The sequence below is a fragment of the Rhinolophus sinicus genome, chromosome 6 (assembly GCF_057876585.1).
Source record: "Rhinolophus sinicus isolate RSI-liver-muscle chromosome 6, RSI-T2T, whole genome shotgun sequence".
Classification (NCBI taxonomy): Eukaryota; Metazoa; Chordata; class Mammalia; order Chiroptera; family Rhinolophidae; genus Rhinolophus; species Rhinolophus sinicus.
Genome location: NC_142506.1, coordinates 52,466,816 through 52,485,602, shown reverse-complemented (window position 1 = coordinate 52,485,602; position 18,787 = coordinate 52,466,816). Strand labels below are relative to the sequence as shown.

Here is an 18,787-nt window from a genome sequence, read left to right as displayed (position 1 = left end):
TATACATACGTTTTTACTTGACTTTTTCAATGTGTTTAGGCAGATTACAGAATTTAGAAAAAATTAATCTCAAGACAGTTACTAAGTGATTTAGAAAAATAACTATTATATGTGATGGCCTTGTTTTAACAAACTAGAATGAAATATTTCACAGAAATATTTTCTGAAGCACTAGAATATCTTTTCTGGTTCCAAATGGGTTTCATACTTACCCTAGTTTACTGCCTCAAATCACTTAACATCCTAAATCATAACAGGTAAATGTTCTCGTCTGTGAATCTTTCTGACCACCTATAAAGAAGTATTTCTTTTGCTTCACCCTCCTGTTGGAAATATATAACTTTTATGCTACTACTGTTAATTTTATATGTTACAAATATTTCAAAAGTGTCTCCTTTTTTCCTGTTCCTGCTGCTGTCATAGTACTCCAAGCCATCGTCACTTCTTTCTTGGAATACTGTAATTGTCTCCTAATTGATCTCTCCTATTTTTGCTGTATTTCTTCTCAGAGGACCCAGAGTAAACTTCTCAAAACAGAAATCAAATTGTGTCACCCTCCCCACCCCATCCCTCTACCGGCCACAACATCCCATTAACCTGATTATACTCTTCAGATAGCATTGGTTTTCCTTCATTACTTCATTTACAGTAGTGGATACCCCTCATTTTTTCTTAATACCGTTTATCAGAATTGGTAATCATATATTAAATTGGATATTTATCTGTTTATCTTTTCCACTAGCCTGTGAACTCCATGAGTGAAGGGATCGTGTGTTTTTTTTAAAGCAGTTTGTACCTGCACTACCGTTAGTATTTAGTATGTGCACATCAAGGCTTTTATTTTGTAATGAATGAATTTGATTCTGTATATCACAAAATATCCACTTGCCTAATCTTTAAGGATTTCATATTCGTTATATTCTCATAAACTGCAATATCCCGTTGGCTTTGTTTTTTCCTCTAATACCGATCACCATCTGATTAAATAATGAGAGTTTCCTGAGGGCAGGACTCCTTTCTGTGGGGTTCACTGTTGTCTGCAATGTGTAGAACAATACCCAGAATCTATCTGTTGCACATTTGTTGAAGGAATGAATGATTGAATAAACGAAGTTGAACACACTTGACATCTTGGAATTCATTCCTATGGTAAACAGTTCAGTTCAACAAACATTTATTAAGTGTCTACTGGATGCTAATCATTATGTTACACACTATGGGTATAGAAATCGGTAAGTTGTCGTGTCGTTTCTACTGATTTATTTGTATTAAGATATTTGCTATTGTTCTAATTAATTTAGTAGTTATAGTGTGACGTGACAGGGGCTTGTTTGAGCATTTAAGCCTGACTCTTAAATTAAATAAGACTGGAGTGGTTTCTTGCTCATGCTTTGTTTCACTGGTTTTAAATACTGTGTCATTATTTACACTTTATACTTTCTGTTCAGACATAATTGGTCTCACCCTCTTAGAATGGTTTTTGGGTCTTAGCATCTTTGATCAATCTATTGTTTATCTTCTAGGTCTGACTAAGGTCAGATGCTTTTGTAAAGACAATACAGTGTCCTAAAATTTTGCTGTTCACATCTTAACTTATAATCTAATTGTGAGTTGCTAACAGTGGTAAGAAATGAATCCAGCTAGGGTTTTGTTTAGGATCTTGCCAGAAGCAGAGACCAGAGATGCTGTGTTGGTTTCAGCAGTTATCTTCCTTTCTTTTTTAAGATGGAGTTATTTTTGCAACATAAAACGTTTTCCATTTCTCCATATGTTGAAGAAAATCTCTCCTAGTTCACTTTTGATGTCAAGATGAAATTTATGTACAGAATTGGGGTAATGCGCTATTAGTGTATTTTTGGTTTGAAATATACCTAGATTTCAAACTTGTCATTTAGACTAGCTTGTGACCTTTTTCTTTTTAAAGAAGCATGTTAAAAAGCCACAAGCAAAAGATGGAATTTTTATACTATGTTCCTATTTCTAAAAAGTATAATTTGGAGTTAGGTCTTATATGTGTATTCTCTGTTCCCCTTTCCAATGACTGATTTTTCTTTTAAGTAGGAGACTTACAAATTCTATGATCTTTCCTGAAACGTATTGTTTATATCCTCCTGAGTAAAACGTATTTCAGTCATGGAAATATTAATTACTCCATGCCTAAACGTTAGTTGAGAAGGCATTCCCTTCAAGGGGATGCCTTACTCTTTAATTTTCTACGTCCCAGATAATTTTTTGGTGATTTTTGTGTCATTATTGACATACATTGATTAAGTATGTCCGAGTTTATATGACTTCATACCTTATAGCTATCTGATTTAAGTCATTAAGTTGATCTTTTTTTTCTGGTGCAGGGGAAGCTTACCAATAAACGGAGCATGTCATCGCGTTCTAAAATCTTTTTCTGTCTGTAGGTTTTGCCTCTTCTGGTCTTAGAGAAATAGTGAAAATTTTATATTATTAGTGCTCAGAACGTATATTAAAGGTTTGCCTTTTTCTTTTGTAGGATGAAGTGGCACATACTCTAACTGAAAGCAGAGTATTAAAGAACACTAGACATCCCTTTTTAACAGTAAGTGACTAGAGGACAGATGTTACAACATTTTAAATTTAAGGGAGTTTTATTACAGAAACTAAGCTATGAAAATAACATTTTACATAACATTCATCTAGATACGCCATTTTCTGTGTGGGAAGACTGTAAGTCAGATTTCTTTGAAGTTATCAGAATGCATGGCTTAAGTTTATAATATGCGTGCATTAGTAATCTCTCCCATTATACACCTATTACTCTTTTGAAATTTCACTGCCTTCAAAAAGAAATCCGTAGAGCAAATAAATTACATGTGGCATTTTGAGGATGGCATTGTGAAAAATAGTGGACTTAAAAGAGGTTCTACTGAAAAGGTTTAGGATTTTATGTTGCTTTTGTTTATTGGCTTCTAATAAATATATAAATTATCAGGCAGCATTGTCTTCAAATATGAAAGGCAGAAATCTTTACTGAATTTTTATACAAATTGAAACTTCTTTTAGTTATAGAATACTTCTAAGAACTAACAGGAATACGAATACATTAAATTAAAGATCGAATAAGTCATGGTATGTTTTCTTCACTCGACAAAGTATAAACTTACTTAGTTGTTATGAACTGAGTTTTTTAGTCCTGTTTCTAAATTGCTTGTAATCGAGGCATAATTTCGATTTGTGTATATTTCTGATTTCAGTGAAGTAATTAAGAAAAAAAATAACAAAACAGCTAGACTTTCAAAAGGGGGCAGCTTTTAAAGATTTGGGATTACTTAAAGTAGGAATTTTTAGAGGTATCATCAGCTACCTAGACTTACGTTGTTACATTGCTGTGTGTTTTTTTGTCCAGTGTATTAAGATAACTCTAAAGTTCTGGTATTTTTATAACTAATAAAATTACATGAATCAACTCTGTTGGATTGGGTCATGTTATGCACCCAATATGCAGTAATTTATGTTGTAACTATGGTAGATCCCCAAATATAACTATTACAACTATATTCCTAAGACTTCCCCTAGAGTAATTTGTAGGCCTCACTTTAAGGTTGCATTGGTCCCCTTTGGGGACCAATACAGTATGAAATGGATGGCACTTCCATAAATGGATGGCATTTCCACTTCAATAAATTGGGAAGTGCTCATTACACAATCACTAAGTTTATTTTATTTAAAATTTTTAGTTTTCCCGTAACAATACTCATTGCTGATCTAAACATAATTTGTTTTATGTCTCATAAACTCTTACTTGAGTATGCACCCTTAAGGAGTAAACAGACTCTTCAACAACAATAACAATTCATTTCGTCAATCATGCTTACTGTGTCTAAGTGTTCTATTTTGGTGCCATTATAAGAATGTAGGATTATAACATTTTTTCTTTTTCATTTCAAGTCCTTGAAATATTCCTTCCAGACAAAAGACCGTTTGTGTTTTGTGATGGAATATGTTAATGGGGGAGAGGTGAGTCACGAAGTGAATCCCGCACTTGCATTTGCATGGTAATATTGTCATTAGTTTTAAAAAGCTATTTAAAATATAAGTCGTCATATCACAGTTCTCACTTCTTGATAGAGATCGATGTAACTCTTTTCTACTATTGAGTAGATGGAAGCGTAATAATTCCTAATGAAATGTAATGATTGTTTGTCTTTTAATAACTCTTTTATATACTGGAAAGTGTAATTGTATTCTTCTTTTCTATATTTTTCAACTGTAAAAAAATTGTACCAAAAGTAAAATCATGAAATCATGTTATTTAATTTTGAAAATCTTCATATAGGATGTACGATGCTTTACAAAGTTCTTCCTCAAGTTTTTGTGAAACTTGTGAAAAATATTTTACTCATTTTAAACTCAGTTGAACAATAGTCCATAGGCTCATTGTGGCTGCATGGTAGTTAGAGTAACCTCAGCTATAGTTTTTTATTTTTAGGGATTTTAAAGGATGTTATAGTTTTGAGGAGAAATTCAGTGATATTAGTAGTACATTTCATCTATTCCTTTATTTCTTATCCTGTCTCCTCCCTATTTTGATGAAAATCAATGTGGGGGGAAATGAAATTTATTGGAATAGTTAACTGGAAATAATTTATGTTGTGGGCTTTCTAAAATAAATTTAATTATTAAACAGGGGCCTGTAGCTCACAGACTTCAAAAGTCTTATTTTCCAAAATAGATTAAATAGAAAATCCTCTATAAAATATTTGCTGCTATTGAATTATCTGACTTCGGATTAGTTCATTGTGAAAATTTGTTTATTCATTTGGTAAGCACATTTGGAATACCTAGGCAGTGTGGGTTTATCAAAGTGTATTAAAACAACATCCTTTCTATGAAGGAGTTTCTAATTTATCTTCTTAAGTGTATTACAAATTAGAATATATAGCGAAAGACCCAAGTGCTAATAAATTCATAAAAGAAAATGCTTTATGCGTTAGGCCTTAAGTGAAATCTCAGCAGGGGAACTGCCTTGAGAAGATGTTTCAGGCAGAGAGGATGATGGGACCAGGATCACTGGTGGGTGAGCAAAGGGCACGGAAGGACCTGAGCAGAGTGAGAGAATAATAGCCCAGGCATTCAGGACTGGGCCCTGGCAGTCAGAGGTTCTCTGAGAAAATACAGACAAGATGGGTGTCGTGGAATCGTATAGGGTTGTATGCCTTAACGACTGGTTAATTGGATGTGGGTAGAAAGGAAGAAGTATCAAAAGTGATTTTTGGCTGGAATCAGGAAGAAATAATAGATGTAGTGAACTTATGAAGAATGTGTTGAAGTTAAGGTTGTAAACTTGGTTTTGAAAAGGTTTTTCCTGATGCTCCAAGGAAATACGTATGTGGTGATATCACAGAGAATAAATACAGGGTCAGAACTATGGATACCGATTTGGAGCCATTCCTAGAAAGGTTATAATATAAGTTATGGAGGTGGATATTTTCTGTTTCATGGGAAATTAAATTGATGAAACTTCTATGTTAATATCTATCAAAATTAAAAATGCACATTACTGGAAGTGGACCCAGCAATTTCACTTCCAAGAATATACTGCACAGATACACTCACAAATATGCCACGGAATGATTTATGGGTAAATGTATTCACAGCAGCATTGTGATGCCATAAGTGAACATTCAGTAAGGAGGCTGCTTCAGTAAATTGCATCGTATGTATGAAGTGGAATACTTTATGTCTGTTAAACAGAGTAAGGCAGTGCAATATGGGCTAATCCAGAACGATTTCTGAGGTACATGATGAAGTAGAGAAAATAGTGCACAGACAGAGTGTAAAGCACGCTACCAGGGTGTTGAAAGAAAGGAAGACTGTATATATGTTTGTATATACACTGAATATCTCTGCAGTGACACACTGGCCATTAGTGCCTGCCTTTGGGAACATGAACTGAGTGGCTGTGGACAGGTGGACAAAGACTTATTTTTCACTTAAGTACTGTAGTGCAGCTTTTATACTTTGTGCCACGGATATTTTTTACTATTTAAAAAGTTGAAGGGAGGAAGATAGGCAGGCAGATGCATGGATGTATGGATGGATGGACGGACGGACGGACGGACGGATAGACGGATTGGTGAATGACCAGGGGAGAGAATCATACAGGGAAAATGATAAACTGCAGATAAAACCTTAAGAGAAACACTCTTAAATCGGAGGAGTACTCTTGCACAGTGTCATGTATTTACATCAATTATAATAACTATCACAGTGTTTTATAATTACCTATTTACTTGTCTGTTTTTCCCACTGGACTCTGAGTTCCCTAAGCGGCTTGTTCACTAATATAACCCCAGCACCTTACACATTACCTGGCACATATTTGACAAATATTTGCTCATTGATTTGAACTTCACAAATATTTACTGGATGATTTGAATGAATTAATAAGTGAATGGACGAACAAATTCTCTCAATGGGAACTGCTGAGGAGTAGGAAAGAAAAATAGGAAGTAATGTACTATGTGGTTTATTTTAGAAAAAAAGTTGAAGATTTGTTTTCAGGAGGGAGTATCTTTGTGTTTATAAAATACATATTTATTGAGTCTTTGTGCGAGGCACTGTGGTAGGTATTGTGGGCCTACAAATCTCAATTAAACGTAGCTCTTACACTCAAAGTTATAGTTTAGTGTGGAAGATAAAGTACAACGTTTACATTAAGTGTAAAAGTGATAATTATTATTTGTTATCAGAAGTGCAGATTAAGGGCTGTGGGACCTCACAGGAGAAAAAGAATTTTGTGTGGTGGAATGAAGGGAAAATTTCTAGAAGCTTCCTAGAAGACGCTAGTTAGCTGGCACCTGTACTTTTATTCTAAACCTAGAAGACTTATGAGATTAATTAATTGATGATTGTTGAAAAAGTTTACACATAAAAGCAGATTTTAAGGCTAGCCAGATGGTTTTCTTTAACTTTGAAACTCCTACATTGTTTCTCTCGTTTGGCATTTCTTCTCTTTTTTCGGAATTTCTGTTTTGGGAGTGTGTTCTAGATAAAGACTGAATTGCTTGATGTATTGGAGCAGATGAACTGATTCTGTATGTGATATATAATTTTGAAATGCATAGATAATAATTCTAGCATTGTCACATGTGTGTGTGTGTGTATATATATATATACATATATATATATATATATATATATATATATATATATATATATATATATATATATATATACACACATACACACACACACTGGGGTGCCAAAATTATATATACAAGTAAACACTTTGATCAGTGTTGCTCAAGCAGTAGTTCGCCATAATCAGAAGTATCTGGATGCTGATGGTAACCACTTTGAGCACCTCTTGTTATTGCAGAAGTCAAACGTGACATGTATTCATCTTTTGTTATCAGTATATATTGACTATTACAATTTTGATAGTTTTCCTTTCTTAAAATGTGTATACATTTTTTTGGCACACTGTATATATTTATGAAATTTAATTATTGACATTCACACAATTTTAGTAAAAATGAAAGTTTTGTATATGTAATCTCCCAATTTTTTATTCTTTTATCAAATGTACTTTTAAATAACATTTTAAAATGTATTTTATAAATACTAGTGGTTATTTAGTTCTTGGGACTTAATGGGATAATTTGAATTCTTGAATTTATCATTTCTGGGGCAGAAATCTATGTTCAGTATATCCTTACGGTGATTTATTTAATGTTGGTTTTGCTTTAGGTTCGTCATGTTGTTTATTCTGCCCAGGGATTTTTCTTAGAAATGCAGAAAACTATATTGCTATAAAAAAAAAACAACAACAACAAACATAAAAAAAGAACCTAAACATAGTACTTATGTTTTTGAATAAGATTGAAATAGAAAGAAGTGAAGTAAGGGAAGCTATGAATTCACACAGACAAGACACAGCAACACTTACAGATACTCCATGGGTTACCCAAGGGGGAATATCTGTATGATATATATGTAGGAGACTTGAGCAGGAGAATACTATCCTGTAGAAAAGTACGCTCCGGTAAATTGACAGTACTTACCCAAATGGCAGCACCCTCAAATCTCTACATCCAACTTTTGCCGCGATCAGCTCCTATCGTGGGCCTATTGAAGTAATTATAACTAGCCCAGCTTTTATTCAACTCATTGTCTGTTGATTTTTAATTAGCGATAGCATCCTTTTAACCTATGTTCTAGAATATTTGTCTTAAAATATAAATACAGCAGTTGAGACATTCCTTTTCTTATACTTTCTTCACATGTTGTGAGTATCTGGACTTTTTTCTGCCTCATATACTGCACAGGACTTTAGTATGCTTGTGGCTATGCTTGTTATTATCATGCTATTTGCCGTATTGTTTAAAGCACTAAATAATCTTGATGGAAGTGGATTGTGAGATAAATACTGATTGTGAAAAATCAGCAGTGGCTCTTTATAGACCTATCAGTATAATGGACTCATATCATAATTGCATTTAACTTTTATGAATTCAAAGAAATAGGTTCAGCGAGAGATTGGATGGATGGATGGATGGATGGATGGATGGATGGATGGATGGATGGATGGATGGATGTAATATGGTGATTCTGCTATTCTTCTTGATGAGTGTACTCAGAGAGTGACCTCAAGATGAGAGACATATAAAATTTTCTGTTCTTTACTCTATGTCAGTTCCTACTTGCCATCCTTAGAGTTTCATGGGATATAAACTCTGGAGCTTAAAAATACATAGTTTTTATAAAACATTGTCGTTAAGTACATTGTCACACAGGGGTTTATCTAAAGAAACTATATTATTTCAATGCTGGGGGAAATACTGTGCTGGTCTTAACTGTATTGAGACAGTATGTTGGTCTCCAGTGTAGTACTCTCCTAGAGAATGCAAGGGTAATTTTGATTATACTTGATAATTTATGTGTTAACTTTAGAACCCACTCCATTGTAGTTCATTTGCCTACTAAATACTTAAAAAGCAATTACTTAATGAGCAGTTACTTCTCCACTTAGGACTCTTCCCCAAATCTTATAACTTTATTTCTTAGAGACCTACAGATTGGCCCCTTGTAACTCTATTTCAAGGCTGAAATCTCCTGGAAGTTGAGAGATTCATTAAGGGGCAAATAAAAAATCATTGTGTAGAAATATTATTTATCCTTAAAGTTTTTATGTGGGTACAAATGCACCTAACACTTTCAGTTATTTACTGTTCTTGTCCACATTTAGCTCATTGTATACTCTATATTAATTTCTTTGATAAAAATTCATTTTATATATATATTTTTTCCCCCTCCCCTCATTTTGTATTTTTGCATATGATTTTCAATTTCATGCCAGTCTTGAGATCCTCTCATACTTATTTTAGATTCTCATTATTTGGCTGGCATTTTGTCTTCAGTGAACCAAAATCATCTCATTTTAAATTTACATAAGGCAGAAGAGCCGGCAGTCAGCATTCTCGTTCTACTTACTAATTTATGGAGGTGTGATTTGGGCAATTTTTAAATTAAAAGTATCATTTCATATTCATAGTGATGATTTTTTAACTTTACTAAATTTATAAATATATAAATATCTTTATTGTCAGGAGTCTGACAAGCTAATTTCTTTGCTAACTATTTTCATTAATATACTACATAGGTTATATCAGAATTCTATTGCTTTCACCTAAAGCTTTTTCAAAAATTCCCAAATCAAGAAGGATTATAATAGTCACATTGGCATATAAAGTTCAAGGCAAAATAAATTTGGGAATATTCTTAGTGTATACTTTTATAATATTTCAAGGTTAGTTTCCTAAAATAAATCATTAAACTAATATATCAGTGCATCTACAGTAGTAATGCAAAGACATGACTAGCCTCAATGTCTAAGATGCGGACTTTCATATCTAGAATCTCAAATGAGGTGACTGGAACTGCAAGAACTAACCAGGCATTTGTCTGTTTCCATGATTCCTCTCCATGTGGTTCTGACACAGCATGGAAATTTCAGGGTAGTCAGACTTCTTACACAAAGATTGGATTACCCCAGAGTGAGCATTTCAAAGTAGTGAAAACAGAAGATACAATACAGTATAATTGGAGACCATGAATACTTGAGGATTTCCATATTTCTCTTTCTTTCCTTCTCTCGTTCTTTCTTTCTCTCTCTCTCTCTCTCTCTCTTTCTCCTTCCTTTCCTTTCCGTTCCGTTCCGTTCCTTTCCTTTCCTTTCTTTTTTTAAATTATAATTTACCTGTGTTCAGAGAATATAGTGCATAGTTTACATCCTTTTGAATATATTGAGATGTGGTTTTAGGCCCAATATATGTTCTATTTGGTGCATGTGCTATGTGTTCTTAGAAAGGATATATAGTCTGGTACCCTGCTATTCTATAAATACCAGTTGGTCAAGTTTTTTGACAATATAATGTTCAAATGATCTATACTCATACTAACTTTATGTCTACTTTTTAAAAAAACAAATATTGAGACAGTGCTGTTGAAATCTCTAGTCACAATTGTGGGTTTATCTATTTTTCCTTTCATTTTCTTATAGGCAGTCTAGAGTTAGTTCATATTTCTTTTTAAATCCAATCTGATAATTTCTGCCTTTTAAATTGGGAGGGTTTAATGTGATCATACATATGGTTTGGGTTAAATATTGCTATTTCTTTTATTTACCCCATCTGTTTTTTGTTCCTTTTTTTGAAAAAAATCTCTTTCTGCCTTCTTTTGTCTTGACTGTTCTTGCTGTTTTCCATTTTATATTATATTTTGTTGTTTTCCATTTTATATTATATTTATATTATATTGGATTAGTTCTGCTGCTTTGTTTTGTTTTCATAATGGTAGCAGTAACAAAGATTTGTTGAATTCCTATTCAGTTCAAGCCCCTGAGAAGGCAACTGTACTCATACAAAGTTCTTTCTCTTACACAGTTCATATTATGCAATTATAAAGAAGACTTACAAGTGAAAATTTTTGTTAATGGAATAATTTATACATTTGTTATCTCAAATTAATAGAAACTGTACTTAGTATCAGATAGATGGTATGCTTTAGAGGCAGGTGACCTAAGTTGGAATCTTAGCTCTACCATTTCATAGCTATGTGATGCTAGGCAATTTTCATAACATCTTTTAGCCTTAGTTTTTCTATCTGTATGATAGAGATAATAATTGTACCTATTTCATAAGGTTGCTTTGAGGATTAAATGATACAATGCATGTAAGTTACCTAGCACAATGCCAACTAATAGTAGCAGCTCTCAAAAATAATGCGTAATATAATAGTAATAGTAATATAACATATATTTATTATATTTAAACATCTGTAATATGGAGATAGCATTTTGTAACTTTCATGATTGTTGTTAGATTTAATGCTCAAAATGATAATGATTATTATTTTTTACTGTATTGGTATTAAATATATTTCTTAAATAACCTAGATATTTCACATATGTGCCAATAGAGTTAAATATTTAAAAATAATTACCTTGATAATTTGTGCCCTTTTAAAAGTATATTTTATTCTCCAAGTGAAGAATCTATTAACATTTAATGTGGTAGAACCAAGCAGTCTCTTTTTAAAATCTTGCTAATATCGTTTTAATATAGTACTTCACTAGAAATCATTTTAATTATAGAAGTAGATTGGGAATTAAAATTGTTTCTTAAAAGGAATTATTTTTTATATTCATCACTTATTAAATATTTTCATTAGCTGACTTTTAATCCCAGAAACTTTCCTTAACTTTTCTCTTGCATTACTTCTTTAAAAATTGCCACCTTATATCTACTTTTTCAGATATCAGAGACCTAGTTGGTGATCTAGAATTGTTTTTGCATTTTCAGACTTGTAGAAGGGTAAGAGGGCAAGAAGTAAAAGAGTAGGGCTTGGAGTGTTTAGCTGATCATTAATAGCTGACACAATTACTACCAAATAGCGGTTTCAGGGTTCAGTTGTCCTGTAGCATCCTAAGCGTTTAATTTGTATTTTAAGAAATTTTATATTGAACTATCTTATTAAAATATGACATTTTTATATTTATATCTTATGTCTATATCACTCTCCTTTCTGAAAGAAATGTACTTCAAAAACTAAATGTGAATTTGTAGTACTGTGCATTAATTTTTCTCTGTGAAATGCATGCACACTGTGAGCTCAGCTTGTGAAAAGAGTAGCCATTATCTGGAAGATAATTAATATGAATTACCTGCTAAGTGAAAGGATACATTGGCTTGTTCCCTAAAAGTAAGCATTAAATGCTCATTTTTAGTGTAACTAATACTTTTAGTTACAGTATATAGAGTATTAGTATAGTATTTGCTCTAGACGAACATCTGTGTCCCCCCAAAACTCATATGTTGAAATCAAGCCACAGGGGGTTGGAGCCTTTGGGAAGTGATTGGGCCATGAGGGTGGAGCCCTCCTGAATGGGATTAGTGCCCTTATACAAGAGAGCTCAGGAGAGGGCACTCTCCCCTTCTACACATGAGGACACAGCAAAAACACAGCTAACTGCCATGAACCCAGAAGTAGGTTCCCACCGTACTCCCAATCTGCCAGTGCATTGTTCTTGGACTTCCCAGCCTCCAGAACTGTGAGAAATAAATTTCTACTGTTTATAAGCCACTCAGTTTGTGGTATTTTGTCATAGCATTGAGCGCGGACTAAGACAGTTTGTCAGTTAGTTTCCTATAGGTGAGCTAGAGCCATTCTTTTAATCTTGGGTCATTTTGCAAACCCAAGGGATGGGCTAAGCAACATGATTGAACAGACTGCCATGTCTTAGTGCTTAATTAATTAGTTGTCTTTAGGATACTCAGGTTCCAATTTCAATTAATATTATGACAAACGTAGTCATTTACATTAACGAGACCTGTATTGAGCATATTTTGTTATTCTCTACTTAATCAATCTTTTACTATTACAATGGAATAACTGAAAACTGTGTAGGCAGTAAGTATTTGCAAGAAGAAAACATATAATTGAGTTTAAAATCTAAGATTGCAGTGGTAATTCTGAGGACTTCTTTTAAGCCCAGATCTTTATTTTGGGGGAAGTTTGTTGCATTAAGAATATAACTGTTGTTCAAATATAGCAATTTATTGTCAAAATAAGCATTCTGAGTTTGTGCTGAAATATAGACTATATATTTAGTAGGTTAAAATAATCTATTTATATTGCTGTGTTTTCTAAAGCATGGCTAAGCACAACACGCACAAAAAAAAAATCTAGTCTTTGCCTAAAGGAACTTAAATTTCTGAAGATAAGCTCCTTGTTTGAGCAGCAAAAACATTATTTTTTAAAATAAAAACAAGGTTATTCAGTTATTGCATATGGTTCATTTTATGTTTGTTTCTAACAAAAATACTTTACTTTCAGAACCTTAGGCCTTATTTTCCTTTTAAATAATTCTTTGGGAAGTAGTTTGAATTTAACTTTATTCTTTGCAATACATACGTATTAAGCACATACGTATGTGCCACATATCAGGCGTGGTGCTGAGGATGCAAAACTATAGAGTACTTGCATAGTCTTTCTGTTTTCACTGTGTCTCCGCCAAGAAAAAAAATATTATAGAGTATTAAATTTGTCATAAGCCTAAGTCAGTACAAGGATCAACAATATATTTATTAGAAACCTATATATAATTTTTTGATTGTAAAAGTAACAATACTACATACTCATCACAGAGAACATCAAAAAGCCATAAAGCTATTTGAAACAAAAGTTTATTGGCTGCTTGCTACAAACTGGTTACTGTGCTGTATGCTTAGTAAGTACTTACTATAGGACATGCATAAGTCAGGGTCTCTGCACTTACGGAAAGCACAGTGTTCTGGGGAATAGATATTAAATAATTACAAACGATTTTTAAGGTATAAAACAAGATAGAAACCACTCTAAATCTCACCATCTAGCACTAATTACTATTACCATGTTAATGTATTTTTTTGTTTTTTTACTGGATGTATATTTTCCATTCTATGTAATATTGTAAAATATATACTTCTCTGCTAATTAATTATGTAGAAATACTATTATTTATTAAATTTACCAAAATTGTAAACATTTAGGTTGTTTCCATTACTTAACTTTACTTGGGTGCAGTCTACATAGTACAATAAGATGGACTCACTCTAGATGTACTCTTACATGACTTGACAAACATATATATGTGTAGTCCCCAGACACAGAACATTTTCATTGCCTCTGTCAAGTGCTGCCATGCCTCTTTGCAGCCCCATCCCCACACCCCCTCCTGCACCTACACGTGGCACTAGGCAACCATCAGTCTGCTTTCTGACACCCAAGATTTGATATACCATTTCAAAACTTCCTTAGAAATGGAGTCTTACAATATGTACTCTTTTGTGTCTGCTTCTTTTCCTCAGCCTAACGTTTTGGACAATATGCCTTTCGTTGTTTCTCTCAGTAGTTTGTTCCTGTTTTTGTTATGACCCACGCTGCAGGCCTCTCTCCAGTGTTTGCTGGTCGTTCCGCACGCCAGTGGAGGGCCTTTGCATTGTTTCCAGTTACTGCCTTGTGTGAGAAAAGCTGACATACACGTCCATGTCCAAGTTTTCTTTTCCCTTGGGTAAACACTGAGGGGTCTGACTGTTGTTTGTGGTAAGCACAGGCTTACATTAAGGAATTCAGAAACTGTTCCAAAGCAGTGGTGTCATTTTGCCTTCCCACTATCAATGTGATGAAAATTCGAGTTATTGTACATACTCACCACACGTGGTAAGTCCTTTTAATTTTAGTCATTCTAGTGAATACAGAGAAGTGTATTATTGGGATTTTTAAGTTGCATTTCTCTGATGACTAATTATATTAAATATCTTTGCACATACGTACTGGCTAGTCACATACATGTGTTGTGACCTGTCTCTTCAAATGTTTTGCCTATGAATTCATTGGGTTGTAATTTTATTTTTCAACATGATTAGAAGGCTGTTTTCACATTTTTGTCATTGTCTATATGACTGCAGAGAATATCCTTGTGTAGGAGACTTCTACAATTCCTTTTTTTAAGGAAATTTCTAGAAGAGGCACTACCGTACTCTAAAAATTACCTTATTTGTTTCCTATTGCCCTGCAAAGAATTTCTGTCTCTTTCCATACCAACCACCAGTATATAAAAATACTTAACCTCACTACACTTTCACTGACAATGCTATTTCTCGATGGGTTAAATTCTCGTTTATGTTTTTATCTCTACTTCATTGATTATTTTAATGTGGGATGTTTTTATATACTGTAATTTATATTCCTTTGATGTTAATTGTGTGCTTTCCCCTTTTTTCCTTTGTTTTAGTCTTTTTATATAATTTATTTATATATTAAACATATGGACTTTGTAATATTTATAAATACCCAGTTTTATTTATATTTTTCTACTCCATATAGTTAATTCTACCAATTTTTCCTTTTATAATTTGTTCCATTATCTTTATGCTTGGAAAATCCTTTATCCTGAGATCAGATAACTGTTGATTCATATTTTCTAATTTTTTTAAAAAACTAGTGTCATTTTATATTTAACTATTAATCATATCTGATAATTTTTTTGTTATGATGTGAGATGAAAAGAATTTTACTTTTCTCCAAAGTTAAGCAGTTATTGTGGCATCATGCATTAAATAGTCATTTTTTCTCAAATAGTTTGTCACATATTATCATCAAGTTTTATCATATATTAAATTCTTATAAAGTAACCTATTTCTGGCTGCCTCATTTCATTGATCTTTTAATTTGTGTGCCTATTCCATATGAATTGTAGCTTCATAGTGTCTCACAATTTCTTCAAGCAAAAGTTTTCCTGAAAGCATTTTTAATATGTTGCAGCAGAAATCTTCTGTTTCAGTAACATCTTGGCTCATCTCATTCACTTTTTGCTGAAGGAGTCACGTGGCATTTCTATTTTTACATTCTCTTCTGAGCTTATGAAAGTATGACATCTCTTCTCTGAAAGGTAACAAATGACCTAATTCCTATGCCCCGTAAACGTTACTTCCTTCCCGAAACTTTCTCTTTTAAAAAAAAAAAAATTTTATTGGGGAGGATTGGGGAATGGTGTGTTTTTCCAGGACCTGTCAGCTCCAAGTCAAGTCATTGTTTTCACTCTAGTTGTGGAGGGCGCAGCTCACTGGCCCATGCAGCTCACTGAACCCGCGACCTTCGTGTAATGAGCACTGTGCTCTAACCACTGAGCAAACCGGTCGCCCCCCGAAACTTTATTTTCCTTCATTCTTTAGATATATTTTTCTTTCCTTTTGTACTTCTCTTGGGACTCCATCACAATATCCTGTTCTGCTTCTTTTTCCTGTCCTTATGTGCAGTGGTGCCCTAAGATTCTGAGCTTCATTCTGTTTTCAGTCTTTACTGAATTCCTGGGCAATGCCATGCTTCCTTGGTTTTAACAAGATCCTTTATGTAAAGGACTCCTATATCTACCTCTATACCCTTGGATCCCATAATGTCAAAGCTGTGGTATCAAATGCTTATTTGTCAACAGGTCAGAATAAAACCCGTTGCTCCCCTGTCCCCATTCCCATTCTTTCCCTCTACACCACCAGCTGCAATATCTACTCAGCCATCCACAGGGAAAGCCCAACTTTGCTGTCCTCTCCTTGACCCAAACAGTTCCCTTTGGGACATTGACTTTCTTGAAATGCCAGTTACTGTCACTCTCGTTGAGGCCCCCCCAGAAGATCTTACTTACCTCATATGTAATGTCTGATATTATCAAACATACTAATTCATTTATTTAAATGTGCTCTCTATTTTATAACTGCCATATATTTAGTAGAATTGTTTATATACCTGGTTTTTCTAACCAAACATGGTATCCTTGCAGATTGGTACCATCTCCCCTCGTTGTGTCTGCAGCTCTTCACAACAGTTGACCTAAGTTTTGTTGTACTTCATGTACTGTTTACCTGACTGTCGTCTCAGATCTTTTTAATTGATTCTCTAATTGCTGCCAGAGTTGTGTTTTCAAAATGATGCTATTTTTTTTAATCCAAAACTCTTTGACGCTTTTTATCTACAGAATAAATCTCAAAGCCACATCTTGGCCGTCAAGGTCTGACACAATGCAAACTTGTCTTTTTTTGCTTACATCCTACCAACCGTTGCCCTGAATGTGTATTATTTAGCTACATGTGTTCTTTACTTGTGTTTCCTTGCTGTTGCTGTTTTTTTTCTTTAGAATTAATTCTTTCATAAACATATTAATTACCTATTATGTGCAGGTACAGTGTTAGACGTATAAAGATGGATAAAACTTGCGTAACAGTCTTTTGTAGGCTTCCCTTATATTCTCCATTTGTGGAAAAAAAAAAAAATCCCATCCTTCAAAACCTAAGTGAGATATTACCTTATGTGTGACGTCTTCTCAGATCATCCCAATAAAGATGAATCATCCAAAGCATTTTTAATATTGGAATTACAAAACTTATCACAGCCTTCTTGTTTTTTTTGTGTGTGTTTTTTTTAATTAAATTTATTGGGGTGACAATTGTTTTTTTTTTTTGTTTGTTTTTAATCTATGCATGTATCTCCTTCATTGGGTTGAGTACCTTGAGGTCAGAGGTTATGTCTTTTTTTTTTTTTTAATTTATTGGGGTGACAATTGTTAGTAAAATTACATAGATTTCAGGTGTACAATTCTGTATTACATCATCTATAAATCCCATTATGTGTTCACCACCCAGAGTCAGTTCTCCTTCCATCACCATGTATTTGATCCCCCAGAGGTTATGTCTTAATCATCATTATATGTCCTCTTTTTCTCTTTTGAGTACCCAACACAGTGACTTTAAAATAATTGATGCTTATTAAATGGAAAGTTGGTTCAAAGCCAAGGAATATGCAGAGAGTGAGGTGGAAAATCAAGAGAGGATTGTATTACCAAAGCCAAAAAAACTTGTTTTAGGGAGGAGAGTGCCATAATAGGTGGTGTGCTAAGCTCCAGAAGAGGAAGTCGGGTGTAGACTGTAAAGAGATTGACAGTTAAGAGGTTCTTGGTTATCTTAACTAGAATAAGTTTCATAAAGTAGCAAGAGTAGACATCAAAGGACAGCAGACTGGGAAATAAATAGAATTGTTCTCCTTAAGTATCCTGTTTAGCTGATATATTTATAGAAATTGGCTGGGAGACAAATTGAAAATATATGGTCTAAATAAAGATCTAGAATCCTGCATGTATTATATTGATTTTGAGAGCATCCATATCTTTTGTACAGTCGATGAGTGGGTAGTAGGCTTGGCATTATTTTAAGAAAGTTTATAAATTTAACCACTACTTTCATTCCATTAGAAGACTACCATAAGTAATCTACGTAGAAGTCACAAAGTTTCCTTCATCAAAGTTGGCGATATTTTGTATAAAGCATGGCAGAAATTATTTTGACCCAGAAATTATTCAGAATGATTTTACTGATGTTCACGCTTCTTTCTACTTATTGTCGTCATTTGAATGGTCGTGAATTAAGTGTGTGTGTGTGTGTGTGTGTGTGTGTGTGTGTGTCTGTGCATCTGTCTATATAAAATAAATAAATTTTGAAAAATTTCCCTGAGTAATTGTATACGTTGGCTTGATTTTTGGCATACTGTATTTGATCATTTGTCAGACACATTTAACATTTCTGCAATCAGAATGCCTTTTAAATATAAAAATGTATATTTATATAAAAATATCAAGTATGATGGTGCCAGTTTTAATTGGCAACATTTTTTTTTTCTTTCTTGGTGTTAACATAAAATGATGATAGAGCCCTAGTGATAGCATCTT

The 18,787-nt window shown here is 33.4% G+C and overlaps 1 protein-coding gene across 4 annotated transcripts in view; it reads left to right on the top strand.

The window, feature by feature from the left end:
* Positions 1-18,787, top strand: part of AKT3 (AKT serine/threonine kinase 3) — a 253,836-nt gene that overhangs the window by 184,110 nt on the left and 50,939 nt on the right. For 2 of the 4 annotated variants that reach the window (XM_088799111.1, XM_088799114.1), the window contains 2 exons: positions 2,504-2,569; positions 3,919-3,987. The exons of 1 other annotated variant lie outside the window; for it this stretch is intronic. In XM_088799111.1, coding sequence (XP_088655237.1) covers positions 2,504-2,569; positions 3,919-3,987 — 135 coding nt within the window. The remainder of the gene's footprint in view (positions 1-2,503; positions 2,570-3,918; positions 3,988-18,787) is intronic. One more of the 4 variants, XM_088799112.1, reaches the window with a different exon arrangement.